This window comes from Schistocerca nitens, chromosome 7 (assembly GCF_023898315.1).
Source record: "Schistocerca nitens isolate TAMUIC-IGC-003100 chromosome 7, iqSchNite1.1, whole genome shotgun sequence".
NCBI classification, from domain to species: domain Eukaryota; kingdom Metazoa; phylum Arthropoda; class Insecta; order Orthoptera; family Acrididae; genus Schistocerca; species Schistocerca nitens.
Genome location: NC_064620.1, coordinates 265,681,638 through 265,705,560, shown reverse-complemented (window position 1 = coordinate 265,705,560; position 23,923 = coordinate 265,681,638). Strand labels below are relative to the sequence as shown.

The window sequence follows — 23,923 nt, the reverse complement described above, 5'->3', positions numbered from 1 at the left end:
CACTATTTGTGTTTGGATGAAAAAAGGGCTACAGTCATTTGCAATTGTGAGCGATGAACTGTGCCACGACAAGTACTCAGTTTATGCATGTTTGAAGAGTATAATAAGTAAGCTGAAACAAGAGCTTCCCAATTTGACCTCGATACGAATTTTCTCTGATGGTTGCGCAGGTCAATTTAAGAACAAATTCACCATTTCTAACCTCTGCTACATGATGCAAGACTTTGGAGTGTCTCGAGAATGGTTTTTCTTTGCAACATCACATGGGAAAGGAGCAGTGGATGGCATTGGAGCTGTAACAAAAAGGGCTGTTTGGAATAAAGTTAAGCAAAGAAAAGTCATCATCAGCAATGCACAGGAGTTTTTAGACTGTGCCAAATCATCTGTTTCTGGAATAAACTTTCTTCTTCTAACAAAAGATCATATTGATGAAAACAGAGACCTTCTGGATGGCCGCTGGAAAGCTGTTAAAAAAATAAAAGATAATCGCAGCAAGCATTACTTCAACGGTTACAATACCTGTAACCTAGTATGTGGTAGAACTTTCCTAAAATCAGATTTAGAGAAAGTGGAGGTTTTCCCACTTTCACCCAACATATATTCACTTATCTACACAGATTCTGAGATGAGTGATGAGGAATCATATCCTGATGTCCTGTTGACATCCAATTCCCAAGAAGTTACAGGTTCAGAACCAGCTGTGGAACAAATCATGCCAGGAACATTTATTTTAGTTGAGTTCCAAACTGCAAGAAAGAAATCCACTACATACAGATATGCTGCAGTGTAGAAGACAATGGGGAAATACAGATTATGTGTATGCGATCTGTTGGGGACTCAGCAAAGGTATTTAAAGCTGACGAGGAGGATGTATCCTACATATAGAGTTTAAACAAGTTCTTGCTATTCTCCCGAATCCAAATGTCAAACATGTTAGGGACACCTTATATTATGAGTTTCCTGGCAATTTAGACATTTTCGAAAGTGGGTGAGAGGCCAAGTGTATTTTTTCAAAGTGGTACATTCTTCAAGTGAAATAATTAAGTACTCAGAACTGTAAACTAATACCATACCAAAATTTATATTATTTATAAGCAACAAAAATGTTCTACAGAGTTATTAAAACTTAAAGTGTCCTCTAAGTATATGTTACCTACTGATTCATAGCTAACTGACATAATAAAATCAGTTTAAATAAAAAAAAAAAAGATTGTACTTCACATGAGTCCCACCCGTGACAATTCCTTGTCCCACCCGTGACAGTCTTTGATTGCAATTATTGTAAGTAAGTATTACTAATCTAATATTTATTGATATTATGTCATGTAGATAATTGTTTTATTAATGTGAATTCAATATTTTCAAAAGAAAATAAGTGCATAAATCACAGAATTCTTCTAAAATGTTGGTGGTTATTCAATGCTACGTCTATTTGCTGTCCCACCCGTGACAAAGTTTTAAAGATGAATAACAGCTCAATATGTAAACTTCTGACATTCAGATTTAAAGGGAAGGTAAAACAATTATTTGTAAGGCAACCAGTCAATTTTTACTTTATTTCTATTTATACTTCATGTTATATCACCATCTGACTGTTGAAAAACGTAGTGCAACTGTCCCACCCGTGACAATGGAATCCCCCATACGTAAAAATGCATTTTATAAAATTAACAGGCTAAGTGAACAGACGAAGTCTATTGCATGCAGTAAAGATGAATGAAAATAAAGGATCTGAATAGTGAAATGTCTCCTGAGAATGAACAAGCATGGAACACCTACAATATGCAAATTTTACCACAAACAAACTAAAGACATCACAGAAAAATGAACAGTATTCAACAATGGCTACTAAAATGCTATGGAATATAGTGCTGTTTGTCAACTATGGTCAACAGCTGACACTGTATAGTGGTTGCTCAAGTCTTCCAACTACTTCTAATTAAGATAAGGGATAACCTTTCCATATTTTTGGCCCACAGTGATGTAATAATGTTAAAATGATGCTCCTGTCTTTTGACTGTACAAACTTCTTTATTTTATATTGCTATCATGATTTTGGCCTTAAGCGTTTATCAAGTACAACAATGTCTAGTATAATTAGACTTTGATAAGTGAAGTCATCACCACAACTGGTGTAGTGTTATTTGCATGTGGCGGTTCCTTGCAAAATCATTTTTGGTTTAGCCTGTAATTTATGTTTAGTCTTTGTTTTTCCAGATATATTATTCCATTCACTTTGTCATTTGAATTTCATTTTGACTTCTGGGGTATTTTAAAGCTAATCAAGTGTGTCTTGCTAACCCACAACAATCTATTGGACAGTGTGACTCAGCATAAAGATAAATACCGAGCGAGGTGGCGCAGTGGTTAGACACTGGACTCGCATTCGGGAGGACGACGGTTCAAACCCGCGTCCGGCCATCCCGATTTAGGTTTTCCGTGATTTCCCTAAATCGCTCCAGGCAAATGCCGGGATGGTTCCTTTCAAAGGGCACGGCCGACTTCCTTCCCCGTCCTTCCCTAATCCGATGAGACCGATGACCTCGCTGTCTGGTCTCCTTCCCCAAACAAACCAACCAACCATAAAGATAAATACAAGATCACAAAAATGGGTGGCAGACAGGCAGCAAACATGTTTTCAAGCTGTAAAACAATTGATCCACAGAATGAACATCAGTACAGTAGGTAGATGTGCAGTTCACATGGTTTGAAAATATACTAAGGAAGTTACTGGTAAGCCATACATACCTGTGATTTTGTATGTATCTACACAAGGGGTCACCCAATTGAACAAGTCTTGACAATGACTTCACTTAACAAAATCTAATTGTGCCCAACACTGTTGTACCTAACAATATCTTAAGGCCTAAATAGTTTGTACAGTCAAAGGGCGGTAATATCATCAGAGCAGGGAGCCAGTATTGGAGGAAGGGGGCGCGGGGAATGTCATTTTTCCTAACAACACTACAAAAGCCCATATATATTAACATTAGAACACACATATGGAAGTCAGAGAAAGATCATTTGAAAACGAATTGCGAAATAACTTGTGATATGGTAGGAGATATGCAGTCCACAGTAGATTTTGGGGTAGTTATGTCCACCAAGAAACGATGTAAAATGAAATTACTCGTTAGTACATAGGCATATCCTTCATAGGTTCTATTCAAGTTCTGCTCTTCATTTCATCATTTCAATCACCCAATGTATATTAGCCGAAACAGCAAATAACTTTCAACATTGCTGGAACCGAAATGAAAATTGCGAATATCACAAAAAACATTTTGGGTTAAAACATTACGTCTCCACTTTGAAAATAAAAATTGTAGTTTTATGTACAAATCGCCATTAAGTTCGTAAGTTAACTACCTTTAAAGTCAAATTGACATCTTGTTGCTGTCACAAAACTGAAAATAGTTGGTAGGACTGCATAGTTATCTTTTAATCACCCAGTGCGTGTTTGAGAATGTTGCCGAATCAACTATTACATTTTCGCAAAACTTGCGTATCATTGAGTAATAGTACGTGAAAATAACAAGAAAGCCTTATTTCCGCGCCTGCTGGATGGATCGCCATAATTATCCCTGTAACACATCTACACTCAGCCGTCGCTTGAACATTGAACTGCACCAATCTCATATTATTGCCACATGTGGGATATCGACGGTATTCACTGCAATGACATGCAAATCTATGCTTCATCGTAATTTTCTTATATGTGCTCTTTCCACAAACTTGTTTCAACGTTCAGTACTTCGATACTCGATGCCGTTGACACCCTAATATTATCACAAAGTATGAATGATTGCTATCACATTTATGTTTCACAGCAAATTTCCTCTACATCAGCACACTGTGCAAGTACTCTGTTTCTCTAATTTTTTTGAACTAGGTAATCCAGTTCATATTCGTGTCTGCCGTTAAAAACAACACCCTACACGCCATTTGGCCTCTGGATCGCAGAACAACGAATACAGCACATTCTGATTTATTTTAGCGACATGCAGCCTGAACAACCAACATCCATCTGATCTGAACTTCTAACCCTCTTCCGATCAATGTATCTTGGTAATATCTTGACCAACCGTGATTCGTCACATGAAATTTTTGTTGTCATCGTACACACAATAACATAACAATCTCAGTCATCTCAAACCAACAACGGCAAGAAGTTTGGTGGAAACTCCATTAAGTGATTCAACTTTTGGAAAGGCAACCAGATAATTCTACTCTTCCAACTGTAGCTAACAATTAGTAATGACCTCCCTTCCTCCATATTCCAAACAAGAGCTACGATCCAAAGTAATGAAATTTTGCAGAAAATGGAAGTAACGCACATAAAATATTTCCATATTATCACTATGAAAGACGTGACAAATACAAATAGTACGATGAATTTGATAATTACTATAATTCAAATAAAAACCTCGACAATAGCCAGTTGAAAGTAAGGCAAAGGTTGCTGTTTCGCACTATACACAACGCGAAGCACCTGTTCAGGTAAATTGTAGAAACGATGTAAGTTAAATTTTTCTCGCCGTTCGTCTTCTTTACAGCATTCCTTACTGAAATCTCACAGTATACTCATGACACAAGATAAAACACAACTAAGGCAATACTACACAGCTCCACTGCGCATCATGATCGTCAACATACATTTCTCCAATGCATTATGGGAGTGAAATTCTGCTAATTTCTAACATGGCCGCCTTGTAAGTGTAGTTACGGCGCTTAAAGCTGTGTGTTTGTAAGTCGTCAATATTTTACAGTTCTGCGCTTTAATGTGCAGGAAAAAGTAACAGAAACCTTCTGTGAAATTAGCCATACGTTCTAAAATTGCATACATAGGGTTTTCAAGTACAATAAGAACCGGATAACAACAGTGATTTGTATTGGACGTATGGAAGGTTTATGAAAGATAAGGTTCGTGTAAGAAGTGTCGAAAGTCAAAAAGTGGTGTGTTCCTGAAGATGATCGCAAATATAAAGTTACGCTTGTGGCTGCCAACAAAGGATACGATGTACGTGTATTAATTTATGTCATTTACTTTGTTGATAAACCTCACTGAAGAATGTATTGACACATTTGTAACCAAACACATTTCATGATAATCGGAACGAATAAACAGTTTATTGCGTAAAAGTTTGGTAATGCTTACAATCACTGAGGTTCAATTATTTCAGGGAGTGCACAGAAGTTCGTACAATTTGAGTCAAGTTTATTTTTTGTTGTTTCAGCAGAAAAGTTTGAGGAAAACACTGTCAACGTTGCTACTGATAAACATTGTGTCATATTTGCACAGGTGATTTACCTAGGCAACATATTAGAAAGCAAGTTGAAGTTCTAATAGGCACTGTTTCGTCAACGTCAACAAATGCTGTTCTTTTAAGAATCGTCATGATGTATGGAGTGCGGGCTTATGTCGCATGTCGAATAAAAACATTAGCTATTTTTGCAGATATTTCGTTATCATCTTGTAACACACAGTGTCCAGACTATTTCATAAACATGCACTAGACCTATATAAACAGGTTTTCACCCGCATTTGACCATGAATGTTAGTTTGATTATTCGGCTTGTGCACATAGCTGGAGCTACGCAGAGGTGTCACATATTTGAAATATAGAGAAATGATCGGTGTTCTTACGGTTGTTTTTCCTTTACGAAAAAACTGTCGTTGCCTTTTGATACAGAAGTCGATTATGTTTAATACGTGCATTAATTACCCCCGTCTTTTGTTTTTACAGGTCGTTGGGAATGATGATATAATCATCATGTACGAGCACCCCTCTGGTCTGCACAGATGCCATTTCCCAAACTTACACCGAAGAAGAAAAAATGGAAAGAAATTGGGAATAATATTTTTCTTGAAACTTAATCCATCTGATACAAGATTCCATATAGGTTCAGTTTCTCATCTTCCAAAAGGCTGAAAACTATTGTTGTGACAAATAAACTACTGTTCTCAAAAAGTATAGAACTTACAGTCACTGCAGTTGTAATTTAATCTGTGATTCTGTTGATAGTTTTGTGCAAGAGCTGGTTTTATACCTAGAGCTGTGAAATATTTCTCTAATAAGAAAATTTTCTTTTGTGCAACACATTTTCATCACAAGTGGTTTGATGTTTTCACATTGTTCAGGGCATAAAGCAATAGAATGTTATGCAGTAATTTCTAGGTGTCTGTGTTTTTTTGTTTATTGAAGAAATATTTTCCATTGATTTTGTTTTATTAATGAAGGTTTGGTGCTATAGAAGCAATGTTTATACACCTATGATGCTGTGAATTGGGATAAGGTCAATTACTCTTGATCACTGCGCCTATGTTCACAGTTAAGAAATTGCTCACAGGCTTAGATTGTCTGTGCTCCAATGTTGGTGAATACTTAATAACAGAGTATGTTACAAATATATTGTTTACAGTTTCTGTGTTATGCTCTGAGTTGTGTTGATTATTGTGTTAGATTTGATCAATACGGAACTGTTTTTGGTTGTACCGTGTGTTGTAAGTATAGCTTGATTCGTTTTTAAAGTGATGGTGTTATGTGGAAAACAAATCTGTTTTATGAAGAAGAATACTGTTGCCTAGTGTTCGTGAAGAATTGTGCTGAAAGTTCCTTCAGTGAAGACACTGTGCTACAAGATTAGATGAAATTAACAGAAATGTATATAAAGAAAGAGCCAGGGTCTGAAGGGCCTGCAGTCCCTGGTGATGATCCTCAGAGCCGTGTGTGTTTTGTGTGTGGAAATGTTGGTCATCCAGAACATTTCTGGTTGCGATCAAAGCCTGGAGCACCTGGGGAAGCATATTTCCCATTTCTGGAATCCCATGAACCTCCTGCAGGCTACAGAGATCATGTAGTTGCACCTGATGGACTGCGAGCGTGTTGTTATTTGTGCTACTCATTATTACTGCAGCAGTGGGAATGTCATGAGAGAGACGGCACTCCACATTCACGCCGTCTGTATTGGCTGAAACGTTGTGACAATGGACCATATACAGGTGCTGAAATGGCTGTGCAAGGAGAATATGCTGCACAGGTTCTTGGACTCAATTCTGATGCAACCTCTAGGTGAGAATTTGTACTTTCCTTGTTCATGGTAGTTTTAATATGTTTATAGATTGTTTTGTGTAACTTACTATAATTTTGAATATAACACATGAGATGCAGTCTCTAATGTGAGAATGCTCCCACCCTGTTTCATTGTGGTGACCATGATGTCCAGCGTAGCTCAATATCTATATTAGGCTGGAAAGTGACAGTTTGAAAGGAAGTTGCAAAGTTGAAAAATCTTAATATAAATTGTGATGGTAACCTACTACACTGTAGTATTGCCAGTGTTCTACGTGCGTTGTTGACAGTATTTCCTCCGTAGTTGAAACATGTCATAATGAAACATTGAAGCCTGCTTTATGATTGGTTCAGCTACTTCCAGTTTCAGACAGAGTTCATAACTGTCAGCATTTGCTCTAAATTTAATACACTTTTCTTTATACGTAATTAAACTCAGAAGCATGGTTTTATTTAATAGAGACATCTCAGGCAGTATTTTGATCCAGATTGTGTTCATATGTCATACATCAGCTGTGGAAATATATTAGGGGAAGCCATGCTGTGTCTTACAAGAAATGTGAGCATACATATTGTCTCTGCTGTGTGGCCTACAGATAATTGTCTATTACCTTTTTCCATGTCTTCAATTTCTGTGCCAGCCCTAAGAATAGAAGCCTTCCATGTTCTTCAGGAATGTTCTGAGGTTCCCATACTGCATCTCATCCATGATTCTTCAGTATCTAATATGATAAGAAGTTGTAACATATGAAGACAAGGTGAACCAAAAGAACCAATCAATGAGCAGATAAATGTAACTCTTTCTTTCATTTTAGTTGTACATGGAGTAATTATATGAGGGGCATTCAAAAAGAAATGAGCCGGAGGCATAATTACAGAAACCAGTACCTGTATATTACAAGTATTGACCCTGGCAGTTGAGACACTTGTCCCACTGTGGCAAAAGGCAGTGAATGGGGGTCGACCGAAGCATCCGATCCCACCTGTCGGCTTTAACCCGTGACGTAAGGCTGTTGTGGTATGTGACGTCACGAAAGCAAGGAATTTAGTTTGTGAGAGTGGCGTGTTTGTAGATGTCATTTTGATGTGATCGGTGGTGCTCTCTGGTGGTGTGTTAGGTGATGTTTTTGGTTTAGTTTGTGATTGTGGCGTCGTGTGTGAATTTTGGTAAATTGCTTTTTTTATATTATTGGTAGGTATGGATATGACTGACAGGGTCAACAGTTTTCGGTTGTCAGCTATGGTGGGGGGACAGAGCGTTGTCTAATAAAATTTCTTCAACTATTCAGATATTTGGATGAAGTCGTGAAGTGTCCAATATGTGGCTGTGAATGTTGGTATTGGTATCGGGAGATGTTTTTGAGCTATATAGGTCAAGGGAAGTGTTAGGTCCTAATTTATGGGATCGGGAGCTGCTGTTTAACTATATAGGTCAAGGGAAGTGTCCGATTCCAGATGATATTGTGTTTAGTGGTATTTGGGGAGTTTTGTGACGTCGGTTTTGTATGGGGGTGGGTGTCTAAATTTGTTTATATGTATATAATAGAGGGAAACATTGAACGATACCTGTCTTTTTTTTCCCCCCCTAAGGTAAGTCTTTCCGCTCCCGGGATTGGAATGACTCCTTACCCTCTCCCTTAAAACCCACATCCTTTCGTCTTTCCCTCTCCTTCCCTCTTTCCTGACAAAGCAACCTGGGGTTGCGAAAGCTTCAATTTTGTGTGTGTGTTTGCGTTTGTTTGTTTGTTTGTTTATATTTAGTTTGTCCCCATCCAAAAAACCCCTATTTCCCGCACTTGTCCCATTAGTGTCATTAGGCTTTTTGTGGAACGTGTGTGTGTTTGTTTTTTGATGTATTTTCATCCTCATAATGTCTGCGTAACGACTTTATATGCGCCATATTGGAATCATGGTTTATGGTCATTTCCGTCATATTTGTGACGTCATGGTTCAAAGCAGACGGGCAGGATCAGACGCTTCCGTATTTCCGTGAATGGCTCTCTCGTAAAATTCCCAGGGCTGTGATGTTAATCAGTTCCACACGTACAGCTGGATGTCGTCATCCGAGGTGAATCGTTTGCCTCTCAGAGCCTTTTTAAGGGGGCCAAAAATGGCATAATCACAGGGAGAGAGGTGCGCACGGTGTGGAGGGTGGCCAAGAACCTCCCATTTGAATTGCTACAGGAGTGCCACAACTGTGTGAGGCTTCGCATTGTCGTGGAGCAGAATGTCCCATGGGTGAGATTGCCTGGTCGTTTTGATTTGATTGCTTGGCGAAGGGTGGTCAAGGTTTGTGAGTAATACTGGGGATTCGCTGTTGTCCCATGCTGCAGGAAGGGAATCAGAAGGGGCGTCATCTTAGTCAAAGAAGAACATCAGCATAACCTTTCCAATTCACCTCGGATGATGAAGCCCAGCTGTACGTGTGGAACTGGTTAACATCGCAACACCAGAAGTTTTATGAGACAGCCATTCACTGCCTTGTGTTACAGTGGGACAAGTATCTCAACAGCCAGGTTGAGTACTTCTAACATACCGGTACTGGTTTCTGTAATTATGCCTCCAGCTCATTTCTTTTTGAACACCCCTTATAGTATTTTTAAAATTACTGTATCTTTTAATGATTTACCATTATGCAGGTCTTACCAAACACCAAATGTGCAATGAGCTGCCAACACTGTAACTTTGCATTTGAGGTTTATTTTGGAAAGTTGCAGTATTACTAGAAGCAAGGAAAGTTTTTTCCTGGTTGAAAGCATCATTAGGAGTTGTATCCTATGTACTTGACTTACTTCCTTTGCCTGGTGTTACATGATGTTGTAGAGAACACATTTTTTTAGCTTGTGTCAGTTCATCAGAAATTCGGAAGGTGTTATATTTGAAAATATCTGCTACACACTAAATCATTTGCCACTCTATCGAATGATATTGCTTTCGCTACTTTGTGGTCGTCCTTGTTTAAGTTAAGAGTGTGACCAGTTTTGCTCCCAACACATGTTTTTCAGATAAATTTTGGTAACTTAAGTGTGAGATGTGACATTTGTTTTGGATGGTGTGTTGACAATTGTTTTGAAGTAGCTAATGAGGTAATGGCAAGTACATGCCATCTTTCATAATGATGAGTTTATGCTAACCACAACAAAAGAGGTCAAGCACCTAGAAGACATAGTCGACTCTCAGAGTGACTGTGTACACATATGCACCAGTGGTGGGTGTGTGAATGATTCAAGAGTTGTTATTCTCTGTGACAGGCTGGATGGCCACCAGATTACATTAGTAATGTTCAAGTGTAGTGTTGGCATCAGGCTTGTTAAATTATATAAGGGTTCCATGAACAGTGTCAGATGTTGAGTCATCCCTGTGAAGGACACTCACGTGAGACAGTATTACCAACATGTGACAAGGTTTAAAAGTCTCCCCCCCCCCCCCCCGCCCCCTCCGCTTCCCCCTCCCCCATTGTGGTTCTCCATTTGACTGTCTGGTCAAATAATATCCAGATTTGTGGGGCACTCAGGTGTGTCAGCGACCCAAAGTTGGACTTCATGGGAATGTGTGTGCAGACATATTTGGCGTCAAGGTTCTGGTTGATGACCAAGGTTCTTTTTGACCACAAATGGCCACCACGTGGGAGGACTGCCTGTGCACCAAGAACACTGTAACTCCTTCTCATCTGCACCTCTCGTCGGAGAACAAGTAATGGACTCCCTGCGACATTCTGTGTTATCCTGCGCCATTCGTCAGAGATTGACAGCAGCCAGAATATGGAGTTACTGTCTCATGCATAGATTGCTGCTACCACCACAACGCAGCAGCTGCATTGGTGTGCTGCCATGACTGGGAAGCAAAAGTTTTGCTGAAAAGGATTGCATTGTGTTCCAAGATGATTTACAGTTCTGCTTTGCCCTAGATGACTATGGTAGCAACATGAGGAGAGGCACAGCATCGTTATTTGTGGCATCATGGTTTGAGGAGACATCGGGTTTGATGTCAGATTATGGCTTGTAGGGTTTGAGGGAATCCTAAGGACACCACAGTACATCAAGGACGTCCTTGTTACCTCTTGTGGGCCAATATGTGATGCCACTTTCCTACAGGGCAGTGCTCATCCAAGTATGACGTGCGTCTCTATGAACTATCTGCATAATGTTGTGATACTCCTGTGCCCAGCAAGATCTCCAGACATCCATGATAGAACGTGTGAGGCCAGTTCGGGTGTCAGTGCTGTCCTAGTACCAGTATCCAAGATATTAAGGGCCAGTTACAACAGCTGTGGGCCAGTTGCCTCAGGAAAGGATACAACGGCTTTGTCACCCTTTCCAACCAAATCGGTGCAGGCATCCAGGCCACAGGGGGCGTCGTCATACTGATGATTGGACATGTACTACAAAGTTTTTTTGTAAATGTGACTCAATTTTGTAATCACTGAAATAATACCACATACCCCCTCAACCCATGAAGTTTCATTTTGTCTCCTCCTCACCTTCTGGTTGCTTCAGATTTTCTTGTCTGACTGTATTTATTACCCTTTTTCTGTAATGTGACATGATGCAAAGTATACATTAACTAAAAAGAATCTGTTTACTGCATCGACAACAAACTCAGGCTATATTTGTGCTCTTGCCAGCTAAATGTAACCTACTGAAGTAGCAGAAAAAAACATTGCTTTGGAAAGAGGGGATGGGAAGGGGGAGATGTGCTGCTTCCTCAGTTATGTTAAATAGTTTCTTCTTATCTCCCACTGATTTATAAGGGCACTGGTATTTGTAGAAGAAAATAGTAAATAGTCACCCACACCTGCAACAACAGATGCATCTACAATGCAGTAGTCCCAAATGAAACCGAAACATCAAGCTGCACCTGACATTTGCAAACTCATGAGTTTGAAAAGAAAAACAAACAGCCAGTTTTATCACCAGTAATTGGTATCTTAAAAATATCCTCTCATTGCTTTTGTGAAACAGACATGTACAAGCTAAAAGCAGTAGTGCAAAAGTGTCAAAGCTTGCCTGGACTGGTTGTGTTCATAACTTTAGCCATCTTTCTCTTCATTTGAAATCATCCTTCCACATTGACCTTTTTCTTGGTAACAGTGACTGCATTAACATGTTTACCTTTTCTTTTGCAAAGCTATTTTAATTTGATAATTTTAACAGTTATCACTCTTAAGAAATTGCAAAACTGTTCAACCTTATACATCACGAAAAAGTTCCCAGTTGCCTTGTTAGGGCACTCACTTGTATGCTCACTCAGACTACCAAAAGTGGCGAAAAATATGTTACTCTCTGTCAGCTTTGGCCATCAACACCACTACCAGTGAGGCAGTTGTTTCTCATTAATATGCAACCACTATGGTGACAGTGACATTATACCAGTCATACGTATTAACTAACAAGGTATTGGGTGGCGATGTTCTTGGTATTGACACTTTGAAATCTGTTAAAACTTGAAAATATCAAACTGAGTTGAGAGCTCTTGCCATGATATGCAAGGAATCATTTTCATAGACCTAATTGTATACATTTTCTTAGTGAAAAATGTGATAACGTGCTGACCATTTACATGATTTCTTGTGTTTTATAAACAAGCATATGATGATTTGTTTTTGACTGCAGTTATGTAGCAATGACAAATAGATGCCTTGTTGATAGTGTCATTGGTCTCACACTCAATAATACTACTAAACATTCAGAAATTTGTTTTGCAGTATAAAGAGTTGCCAAGCAGATATGATTTCAGTTTGTGTTTTAAGTTACTTATATTATCCATCACTTGGTAGAGGGTCAAAGATTTTTATGGCTGAATATGTCATTATGTTCCATGACACACAAAGACTGGATAAAAGTTTAGATCAGAGCCAGTGGTGCACGTAAGTGTTTCATGCAGGGTTGTCAGCACTCACTGATAGGTTTTGGTGGGAAGGAGAGAGGGTGGATCAGCCTCTGATTCTGTGCAGCCAGTGGGAGAGCAGTGGACAGATAATGTATTTTGAAAGAATTTTGTCACATGCTCACGTCAGTATACCAGTATGAAATCCTAAAATATAACAGGAAAATATTTTGACAACCAAGATCATTAATTTAATTTAAGCTGTGCTATTAGATCACAGCAAAGCCACTACCTTGTAATTAGCGAAACATTCAGAGTAAACAAATATATGTGACAAGAAAAAAATATTAATGTACTTTTTGCAAGTAAAACCATCACATTCCAACATAACCTAGATGTCAGGCTAAACTACAGATCAGTGTATGACTGTAATCAAGTTTTTGGCTTTCACATTCATTAGTTTCACCAACTCACTACCAGTCAGTCACATTACAACCCAACCTAAACCTCAGTCTATGGTACAGATCAGTCTGTATCCTGACTGTCACATTCCAATCTGCCTGAACAATGGGCTAAGCTACATATCAGTTTGTCACCAGAGCCAGCCTTTTCAGCTCGTAACATTTGTTGGCTTCACAATCTGACAACAAAACTGTCACATCCAACCTAACCACATCCTCGTAAATTGTGACATACTCGGAAAACTCAGTGAAACTAGCAATAATTTAAGCTGTGCTATTAGATCCCAACCTAATTACAACATTGTAATTTGTTACATACTCATAAAAAATAGTCAAATATTTATACCAGCAGCAAAGAAGAGAATGGTTTCTACCTCAGCACTAGAAATTAATTTCCTATTGTCTCTTTGGTTATGTGAAAGTGTCTTGCCATTGGCTGTGCCGGCCGCTGGTGGCCAAGCGGTTCTGGCGCTACAGTCTGGAACCGCGCGACCGCTATGGTTGCAGGTTCGAATCCTGCCTCGGGCATGGATGTTTGTGTTGTCCTTAGGTTAGTTAGGTTTAAGTAGTTCTAAGTTCTAGAGTACTTATGACCTCAGCAGTTGAGACCCATAGTGCTCAGAACCATTTGATTTGAACCATTGGCTGTGTGAAACTAAAGCATTGTCAAACTATTACCAGTAGAGGAACACCATTGTTACTGCCACTGGCCATGTTTTCAGGATTTAGTCCCGAGGCTGAGTGTTGCCTAGTGTAAATCATTTCTTTTTCTAGTAGTATGTTTATGAATGTTACTGTTGTTTTCAAACTATGATCACTTATTGATACTAAATTACTGTGAGGCTGTTGTCGGTGTGCCCAGCTGTTTAAAGAGCTGTCTAGAGGGGGTTCCAGATAACACACATTATCCTTATTATGCATTCTGTACAACAAAGGCTGTTTTCCTCAGTGATAGGTTACCACAGAATATAATGCCAAAATATATTAGTGGATGCAAATAAGAGACATCTTGCAATAACCTAGACTTGGTCTATGCTACAGATTAGTCTGTAACCACAAGCTTCATTTTTTAAAAAAAAAAAGAATAATTTGTGATACTTCAGTTTCTCCCGGCGTATTTGTTGCTCGAACAGTCCACGGGTATATTGCCGGTTCATAGTGTCCAGTGGGCACAATATTTCGGCGATCAGACATGTCGCCATCGTCAGGTGCGCTGACGAACTGAGCTCCTGAGGGCGGGCGGCCGATTTAAATCCCCTCCCCCCCGCGGGCCGCTCTCTTCGCCGTCCGCGCCCGCATGCGGCGGTCGCGAAGATGTGGGCGTCGGAATCTGTCGTAGCGTCGATGTACTTGCTATGTCTGCCGGCGTGGTTGCCAGTTCGTACTTCTGCTGAGAGTCTTCTTAACTCTCAGCAGAAGTACGAACTGGCGACCAGGTTGGACGTAGGCCTAGCAAGCACATCGACGTTACGACAGATTCTGATGCCCATGTCTTCGCGACCGCCGGCGCGAGGGCGCAGAATGCAAAGAGAGCGGCCCGCAGGGGGAAGGGATTTAAATCGGCCGCCCACCCTCAAGAGCTCAGTTCGTCAGTGCACCTGACGATGGTCACATGTCTGATCGCCGAAATATTGTGCCCGCTGGACACTATGAACTGGCAGTATACCCGTGGACTGTTTGAGCACGAATAATCTTGATTATTTCATCACCGGTCAAATGCCGAATGGTAGTGTCATAGATTACAGTACACCCTGCACTAAATACTTTCCATGGAAATGCTGCAATATGCGTGTGTGTCCTCTGTTTGCTTGGTCTGTCTACATTCCTTCAGTACCCTTCTTTCTGATACACGAAGTAACTCTTCATTCTGAAGGGGAAAATATTAAGTTCTGTCAGACTGCAAATACCTCTACATCTAAATCTACACACATACTCTGGAAGCAACCATATGGTGTGTGGTAGGGTTTACCCTGTACCACAACTAGTCATTTCCTTTCCTGTTTTACTCGCAGATAGAGCGATGGAAAAATGAACATTTATATGCCTCTGAATGAGCCCTAATTTCTCTTACCTTATTTTCGTGGTCCCTGAAATGCATGTCGGCAGCAGTAGGATCGTTCTGCAGGCAGCTTCAAATGCCAATTCTCTAAACTTTCTCAGTAGCGTTCTTGAAATGAATATCATCTTCCCTCTATGGATTCCCACTTGAGTTCCTGAAACGTGTCCATAACACTTGCATTGTGATAAAACCTACCAGTAACAAATTTAGCAGCTCGCTTTTGAATTTCTTCGATGTCTTTTTTCAATCTGACCTCGTGTGAATCCCAAACACTCATGCAGTACTCAAGAATAGGTTGCACTAGTGTCCTATATGCAGTCACACTTACCTAAAATTCTCCCAATAAACCAAATTCAACAATTTGCCTTTCCTACGACAATCCTCACATGCTTTTTCCATTTCATATCGCTTCGCAACATTATGCCTAGATATTTGAATTACGTAACTGTGTCAAGCAGGGCACTATGAATGCTGTATCCGAACATTATGGGTTTATTTATCCTACTCATCTGCATGAACTTAATTTTTTATTCGTTAAGTGCTTGCTGCCATTCATCACACCAACTAGAAATTTTGCCTAGGTCATCTTGTATCAACCTACAGTCACGTATTTTTGACACCTCCCTGTATACCACAGCATCATCAGCAAACAACCACACATTGCTGCCCACCCTGTCTGCCAGATCATTTTTGTGTATAGAAAATAGCAACAGTCCTATCACATTTCCCTGGGGCACTCTTGAAGTTACCCCTTTCTCCGATGAAGAGTCGCCGTTGAGGACAACAAACTGAGTTGCATCATTTAAGAAGTTTACGGGCTAGTCACGTAACTGGGAGCATGTATCGGTATGCGCGTACCTTCAATAGCAGTGTGCAGTGGGGTACTGTATTGAATGCTTTTTGGAAAGTTAGAAATATGGAATCAGCCTGTTGACCTTTGGTCCCTAGGAAATTTATTGAATTTGATCTCAGAATATGCTCTAGAATTCTACAGCAAACCAATATTAAGGATATTGGTCTGTAATTATGTGGGTCTATTCTGTTATCCTTCTTGCATACAGGAGTCACCTGCGATTTTTTTCCCCCCTTTTGCATTGCTCGAAAGATTTGCAATAAATGCAAACTAAGTAAGGGGCCAAAGACATAGCATACTCATTGTAAAATCGAACTGGAATTCTATACGGATCTGGCTACTTATTTATTTTCAACTCTTTCAGTTGTTTCTGTGCACCAGGGATGCTTATTACTATGGCATCCAATGGGACTCGTGCGATGGTCGAACAATGGTATGTTTGTACAATTCTCCTGTGTCAACATTTCTTAAATGTGGAATTTAAAACTTCGGCCTTCCTTTCACTATGTTCTACTGCCAAATCATACGGGTCAACGAGTGACTGAGCTCTGAGCACTATCGGACTCAACTGCTGTGGTCATCAGTCAACGACGAGTGACTTAATGGAAGCCTTATACCCGCTTAGTGATTTTACATAGGACCAAAATTTTTTTGCTTTCTCTGCCAGATCTTTAGTCAAGGTATGATAGTGTTAGCTGTTGTATGCCTTGTGCATAGATCTTTTCAGACACACATGAATCTCTGCTAATCTTTGCCTGTCGTCGTTTGTGTGTTCTGTTTTGAATGGAGAGCGCAACAGCCTTTCCTTCTTAAGCATTTTCAGAATTTCGTTATTGAACCATGTTGGGTTTATTCCATCCTTAACCCACTTACTAGGCACATACTTTGTCTAGAGCACAATTAATAATCTGTTTAAACTTTGCCCATGATACCTCTATGGCCATCATTCTGGAACTAAATGATTGCAGTTCTTTGTCTATTTGAGTTACAAACAACTGCTTATCTGCTCTTTCTAGCAAAAACACTCTCCTAGCCCTCTTGATGATTTATAAACTTTCATAACCATAGTCACTATGATACCATGATCACTAACCCCATCTCTATACTAATGCCATCAATTACGTCTAGCCTGTTTGTTGTTGCAAGGTCCAACAAGATACTTCCATTGCATGTGAGCTGCAGAACTAGCTGCTCAAGACAGTTTTTGGAAAAGGTGTTCAAAATTACTTCATGAGACTGTCTGTGTGTAGCCCATGCAATGAATCCTTACATGTTCCAGTCTATACTTGGTAGATTAAAAGTCACCAACAACTAGTCATCTGGGTATTTGTGCACAACTGCCCACAGACTTTCTTTGAATAACTCTTGAACCATCACAGTGGAGTTGAGTGGTCAGTAAAAACATCCAGCAATTAACTTGGTTTCACCTACACCTGTGGTTGTACGTGACCAGTAACTTCATTATCACACTCAATTTCAACCTTGGTAGATAGAATAATTTTGTTGACTGCAATGAACACTCCCCCTCCTGGGGTGTCTAATCTGTCTTTCCGATAAACATTCCACAACTCGCTATCTCAGAGCTTTTTACTGCGGGTTTTAGTGAGCTCTCAGTCACAAGAATAATTTGAGTGCAAGAACTTTCCTTGAAGGCAGTAAATTCAGGAACTTATAAAACTTTGATTGGTAAAATTTTTACAGTCAAATTGTCCACACTGTGAATGCAGTCTGATGTACCAATATGCACATCAACTGGTGCGTGTTTATTAGAGTAACTCAAAGTACCATGTAGCCTAAAAACCCTCATGTGCACTCGACAACTGCTCTGCTACCCGAGCAGCTGCTTAATTTTTGTTGTGCGCCCCAGACCTATCAAGGGGAGTCCTACAAATCCCTACATGATAACACAGGTCCAGAAATCTGCAGCCAATACCATCACAGAGATCATGAAGCCTTTGGTTGAGACCCTCCACTCGCCTCCAAACCAAAGGACCCCATTCGACTCTGGGAATGATGCTGCAAATTGCGAGGTCTGCTTGCACCCTGCTTGTGAGGCCAGCCCTGTATAAGAACTGATAATGGCCTCAGAACCCATGGGACAGGTGTCGTTGTTGCCAATGTGAGCCACAACTTGAAGATGACTGCACGTTTTTCGTTTGATAGCCGCATTCAAGGCCACCTCCACATCTTGGATGAGCCTATTCCGGCAGACGTACTGATTGCACATTGGCTTTCTTTCCAGCCCTGAACACTAGCTGCCGAAGGGGTTCCGTAATGTGCCTAACATTGGAGCTCCCTGTAACTAGCAAACCCCTGCCACATGTTCCTCCTCCTACCCTGCTAAAGGAACAGCCACCTGTTCACTCACAAGGTGAATAGGCAAGGCCTTACGGCCAGCCTCTAAGTTGGCTGTCCACCTAAAGTGAAGCAAACATGTTACTAGGCACCACCAACCCTGCAGGTCCACCGCGTTGTGTACACTACAATGTTCCCTGGTAGTAGAGCCCTTCGGTGAAACAGGCGACACCTGAGGTGTCCCTTGCGACGTTCCAATTCTCCGCCACCACTACACCCTGAGGTGGTAGCCTTAAGGTGACTGATCACAGTCACTGTGAACTGTGGCCAGTTCCTCTTGTCTCTGCACACAGCAGGTACACATCCTAGCAAGACTAACTGAAGAGTAAACAGTAAGAGGTTACAGAAATCTAGATAAACAACTTGTTATCCTCTTAATGTGTAACCAAGGGACTCTGATACCTCAATGAACTATGTAGCTGGCTGTTCAGAAGAAATGACAACTGATTTACAGACTGACTGAATTTAGACTTGTAGCTAACCAAAAAATGAAGACTAAATTTCCTAAATACTAAGAAACACTAGTAGTTAAACAAATATGTACTGTTAAGAAAACACAGGAAATGGTAAATATGTAACTTGATGCTCTGGAAATGTGTCACAGGTGATAGCTGGCAATTGATAGTTGAACATGGAAGAGGAAAGATGGTGTATCTTTGCCATTTTTTTGTGTGTGCGCTGTATTGTCAGGTAACAGCAACTGTGCAGTTGTGTATTATTTGTAGGTTCGCCATTAAAGGGTTATATTGAGTTGGCTATGCATGATCGTAATACTCTTTACACATTCCGTGAAAGAAAAATATCACATTGAGGAACAAACAATGGAAAGTTCAGGACGGAATAACAATAATGTGGAAAAAATACATTGTGGTAGCTACATTGAGAAGGCACGGAGTCGCAGAATGGTCATTGTGCCTGTCTGTGACTCAGTGCCTTATGTATGCGATGAATAGCAATGTATCCTTTCCCTATTGTTGTTATTCTGTTCCGAGAAACAAAGCTTATAAGAGCAAATTACAACAATTGTGTTACAGATGGCAATTGTCAGCAGCAGCTGACTTCTAGCTGCCATCTTATATAACAGATAATGCACAGAGCAGAAGGTGTGACTAAACACGTGCTCTGATTGGTTGTTGCTATGATAGCTGTCCTGTAAACAAATATTGATAACTAACTTTGTTATTCTGGTTTGGATGTAGATGTGTCAAGAAAAATTGTTTGGCACAATTAATCAAGCAGTTCGAACGGTAGTGAATTGTAGTCCCTAATTCAAAATGCACGAGTTGATTGGATGTATGATAAGTCTAAAGCCAAATATGATTTTTCCTGAAGATAAGAATATTGAAATTAGAATTGTGCTCATCTCTGTCTACATCTACATGTGTGCATTTCAAACTAGTGTGAAGTGCATGGCAGAGGGTACATTCCATTGTACCAGTTATTAGGGTTTCTTGCTGTTCTATTCACATATGGAATTCAGGAAGAATGATTGTTTGAATGCCTCAGTGCGTGCTTGGATTATTCTAATCTTATCCTCACAATCTCAATGTGAGCGATAGATACAGGGTTTTAGTATATTCCTAGAGTCATCATTTAAAGCCAGTTCTTGAGACTTCATTAGTAGATGTTCTCAGGTTAGTTTATGCCTATCAGCAAGAGTCTGCCAGTTCAGTTTCTTCAGGACCTCAGTAACTCTCTCCCACGGGTCCCTGTGTCCATTTGTGCAGTCCTTCTGCATATATGTTCAATATCCCCTGTTAGTCCTATTTGGTACACGTCTCAAACACTTCAGCAGTATTCTAGAATGGGTCGCACAACTGATTTGTAAGCAATATCTTTTATAGACATTGTACATCCCCAGTATTCTACCGGTAAACTGAAGTCTACCACCTGCTTCATCCACGACTGAGCCGTGTGAACACTCCATTTCATATCCCTACAAAGTGTGACATCCAGGTATTTGCATGAGTTGGCCAATTCCAGTAGTGACTCATTGATTATAGTCATAGGATACTATGTTTTTTCGTTTCATGAAGTGCAAGTTTTTATATTTCTGAACATCTAGAGCAAGTTGGCACAGTCTGCACCATGTTGAAATCTTATCAAAAGTTGACTGAATATTTATGCAGCTTCTCCCAGATAGTATTTAATTATAGATAACTGCATCATCTGCAAAAGGCCTAATTTTACTATTAATATGGTCTGCAAGTTCATTAATATATAATATGAACAGCAAGGGTCCCAACACACTTCGCTGGGGCACACTTGAAGTTACTTTTACATCTGACATGGCTCTCTATCCAAAATAAAATGATGTGTTCTCCTGACATAAAAGTCCTCAATCCAGTCACAAATCTTACTTGATACTCCACATAATCGTACTAGAGTTGGGTTTCACATGAGCACTGCTTTTGGAATCCATGGTAGTTGGCATTGAGGAGGCCATTCTATTTGAGATACCTTGTTATGTTTGAGCTCAGAAGATTCTACAAGAAAACCGTGTTAAGATTACTGGACAGTAGTCTCATGAATCACTTCTACTAGTCCTTGTGCAAGGGTGTGGCCTGTTCTTTTTTCCAAGAACAGGGCACGCTTTCTTGTTCGGAGGATATATGATGGATTATAGTTGATCCTTCTTCTAACTCAGCCACAGATTCAGTAAAGAATCTCTCAGGGATTCCACAGAGCCCTGGAGCTTTGTTCAGTTTTAACGATTTCAGCTGTTTCTCAACAAAACTATAACACTAATACTTATTTCACTCATCTTTCGAGAGGTATGAGGATTAAATTAGGTAATTCTCCTGGGTTTTTCTCGGTAAAGGAACATTTGAAAATGGAGTTAAGCGTATCAGTGTTTGCTTTGCTACCCTCAGTTTCAGTTCCAGTCTCATTCACTAGGGACTGGACACTAGCTTTGGTGCCACTAACAGCCTTTACGTACAATCAGAATTTCTTTGGGTTTTGGAGAGATCATTTGACAATATTCTGCTCGGTAGTTATTGTAAGTGTCACACGTTGCTCTGTTGACAGCCAAATGCGTTTCATTCAGCACCTAGCTATATATAGTAGCCCCATGCTTTTCTCCTGTTATGTAGTAATCTCTGTTTATGCCCCCCCCCCCCCTTTTTTGTGGGTTTTGGCCTGAAAGCTGTACAGATATAAGCGCCTTGTCAGCTGGTGTCATTCAAGTAGTGAAACAGGCATCACTAGTGTAACAGTGAAGTTTGCGAATGCAACAGTGGCAAGAACAAATTAGTCAATACCGCAACAGGTGTGTGTTTATGATTCATGTGTGCTTACAGAGTTCGCTTGTACTGCTCAGACATTGTTTGGACAGAAGTTTCCAGGTGCTCTAATTCCGAGTCGTGAAGCAGTTCACAAATTAGTGAATAAATTTCATAAAATGGGATGTGTTCAAGACAAGAAGCCTAAACGGCGATGTACAGTGCTCAGAGAAGCTCGTCTCGATGACATTGCATACTGCCTGAAAATTCCCCTAAAATGTCTCTTATATGTCTTTCGCAGCAAACACAAATATTGTGTTCCTCTGTCCAAAAAGGTGCTAAGCTTTTTCAGCTAAGGCCCTATAAAGTATCAGTAGTACAAGAACCTGATTATCCTGCGCACAGAGTTAAGTTTTGTGAACGGGTTTTAAAACAAGTGCGTGATGGTGAAATGGACCCTTACCTCATTCTGTTTTCACACGAGGCTTGTTTCCATTTGCACAGGTATGTTAATTCCCAAAACTGTTGACATTGGAGTGCAGATAGACCTGTTGTGCTTCATGAGGAACTCATTAATGATCAGAAAATAGGAGTGTGGTGCACAGTTATCAGTGACAGAATAATAGGTCCAATTCTTTTTAATGACACAGTTACAAGTGAAAGATATGTGCAAAACAATTTTGCAACTGTTTTGTAATGAACTGAGCGAAAGAGAATGAAGCTTCAAATTTTTTCAACAGGATTCGGCAAGGGCTCATACAGTCAATGTTTTTTTGCCCACAATTCACAATGTGTTTGATGAAAGAGTGATTAGTAACAATATCTGGCCCACTAGAAGTCCTGATTTAACTCTGTACAATTTCTATTTGTGAGGTGCACTGAGGGACAAAGAGTACACAACAAATCCTCACATGATAGAGGAACTCAAGAATAATATATGTGAATCAATTATTCGATATCTCATGAGAATTACATTGTGTTACTATCAATTTCTTGAGTAGATATCAGAAATGCGTGGAAAATAATGGCAGGCAGTTCCAGCACCTCCTTGTGTGATATGGGTGAATACAAAATTTATTTGCTTATATTTTAGATGTAATCATGTCGTACCACATCAGTAGACGGGTGACATGGCGTTTGATCACTGGGCAGTGGACCACTGGCTGCCTGGTATCTACTGCACTGCACGAGCAGTCATCAGATAAATGGAACACCCTCTATTCCCATCATGAGTGGGGTTCCGAATTATCTATTCTAGGCAGTTTTCAGAGAAGGCATTTAGTAATGTATCACAGGCTCTCTTATCAGCCCCACTACTAACAAAGCTGTCATTTTGCAGATTCATTGTTGGATGATTTAAGTGCCCACCAATGATTACAGTATCATTGGGGAATTACATACTGGTGAACTGTGGTTTTGTCTAAAGTTTTCAGTTACATTAGGAGATGAGTCTGGTGGGAAACAGAAGGCTTCAGTTATCATTTTACCTCCACCCCTGATACTGAGTCTTGCCCAATCAATCTCAGATGCAGCTTCAATTTCTACCTCAGTGGATTTGAGTTTCGTGTCTATTGCGACAAGAAAACCACATCCATTTCCCATTTGCCTGTTGTTTCCATGTATACTTAAATTTCCCCTCAAAATTTCACTGCTATCAATTTCAGGTTTCAATCAGCTTTTTGTACCTAGTATTATGTGTCATTTGGAACAGCTAAAATGTTTGTCAAGACAATGGGACATTATGTATTAGTTTTTAAGTGTATCAAACAATGGAAAATCCAGGATGGAGTGTAACAATATTACGAGAAGGAAAGTTGCTACTCACCATATAGCAGAGATGCTGAGTCACAGATAGGCATAGAATCTTTTTCTTGTGCCCTTCTGCAACTCAGTATCTCTGCTGTATGGTGAGTTTTTAAGTGTAGTTATACTCATTCTGTATTTCCACTAAATCTGTGTACATCTAAGAAAACATTTGAACTTGCCATTCGGGTTTTGTTGTGTAAACATCATGCAGATACTCCAAAAATTTGAATGTATCATGTGAATTGTTATCAATACATTAAAATGCT

The 23,923-nt window shown here is 39.9% G+C and overlaps 1 protein-coding gene and 1 long non-coding RNA gene across 2 annotated transcripts in view; one reads left to right on the top strand and one right to left on the bottom strand.

The window, feature by feature from the left end:
* The window catches only part of LOC126195340 (uncharacterized), a 105,774-nt gene extending 101,139 nt beyond the window's left edge, over positions 1–4,635 (bottom strand). Inside the window, exon 1 of the long non-coding RNA XR_007538582.1 lies at positions 4,409–4,635. This is a non-coding gene — a long non-coding RNA (uncharacterized LOC126195340). The remainder of the gene's footprint in view (positions 1–4,408) is intronic.
* A 1,918-nt stretch (positions 4,636–6,553) lies between these two features.
* Positions 6,554–23,923, top strand: part of LOC126195387 (protein piccolo) — a 645,505-nt gene continuing 628,135 nt past the window's right edge. The window contains exon 1 of the mRNA XM_049933978.1: positions 6,554–7,073. Within this exon, the coding sequence (XP_049789935.1) occupies positions 6,649–7,073 (425 nt within the window). The 5' untranslated portion in view covers positions 6,554–6,648. The remainder of the gene's footprint in view (positions 7,074–23,923) is intronic.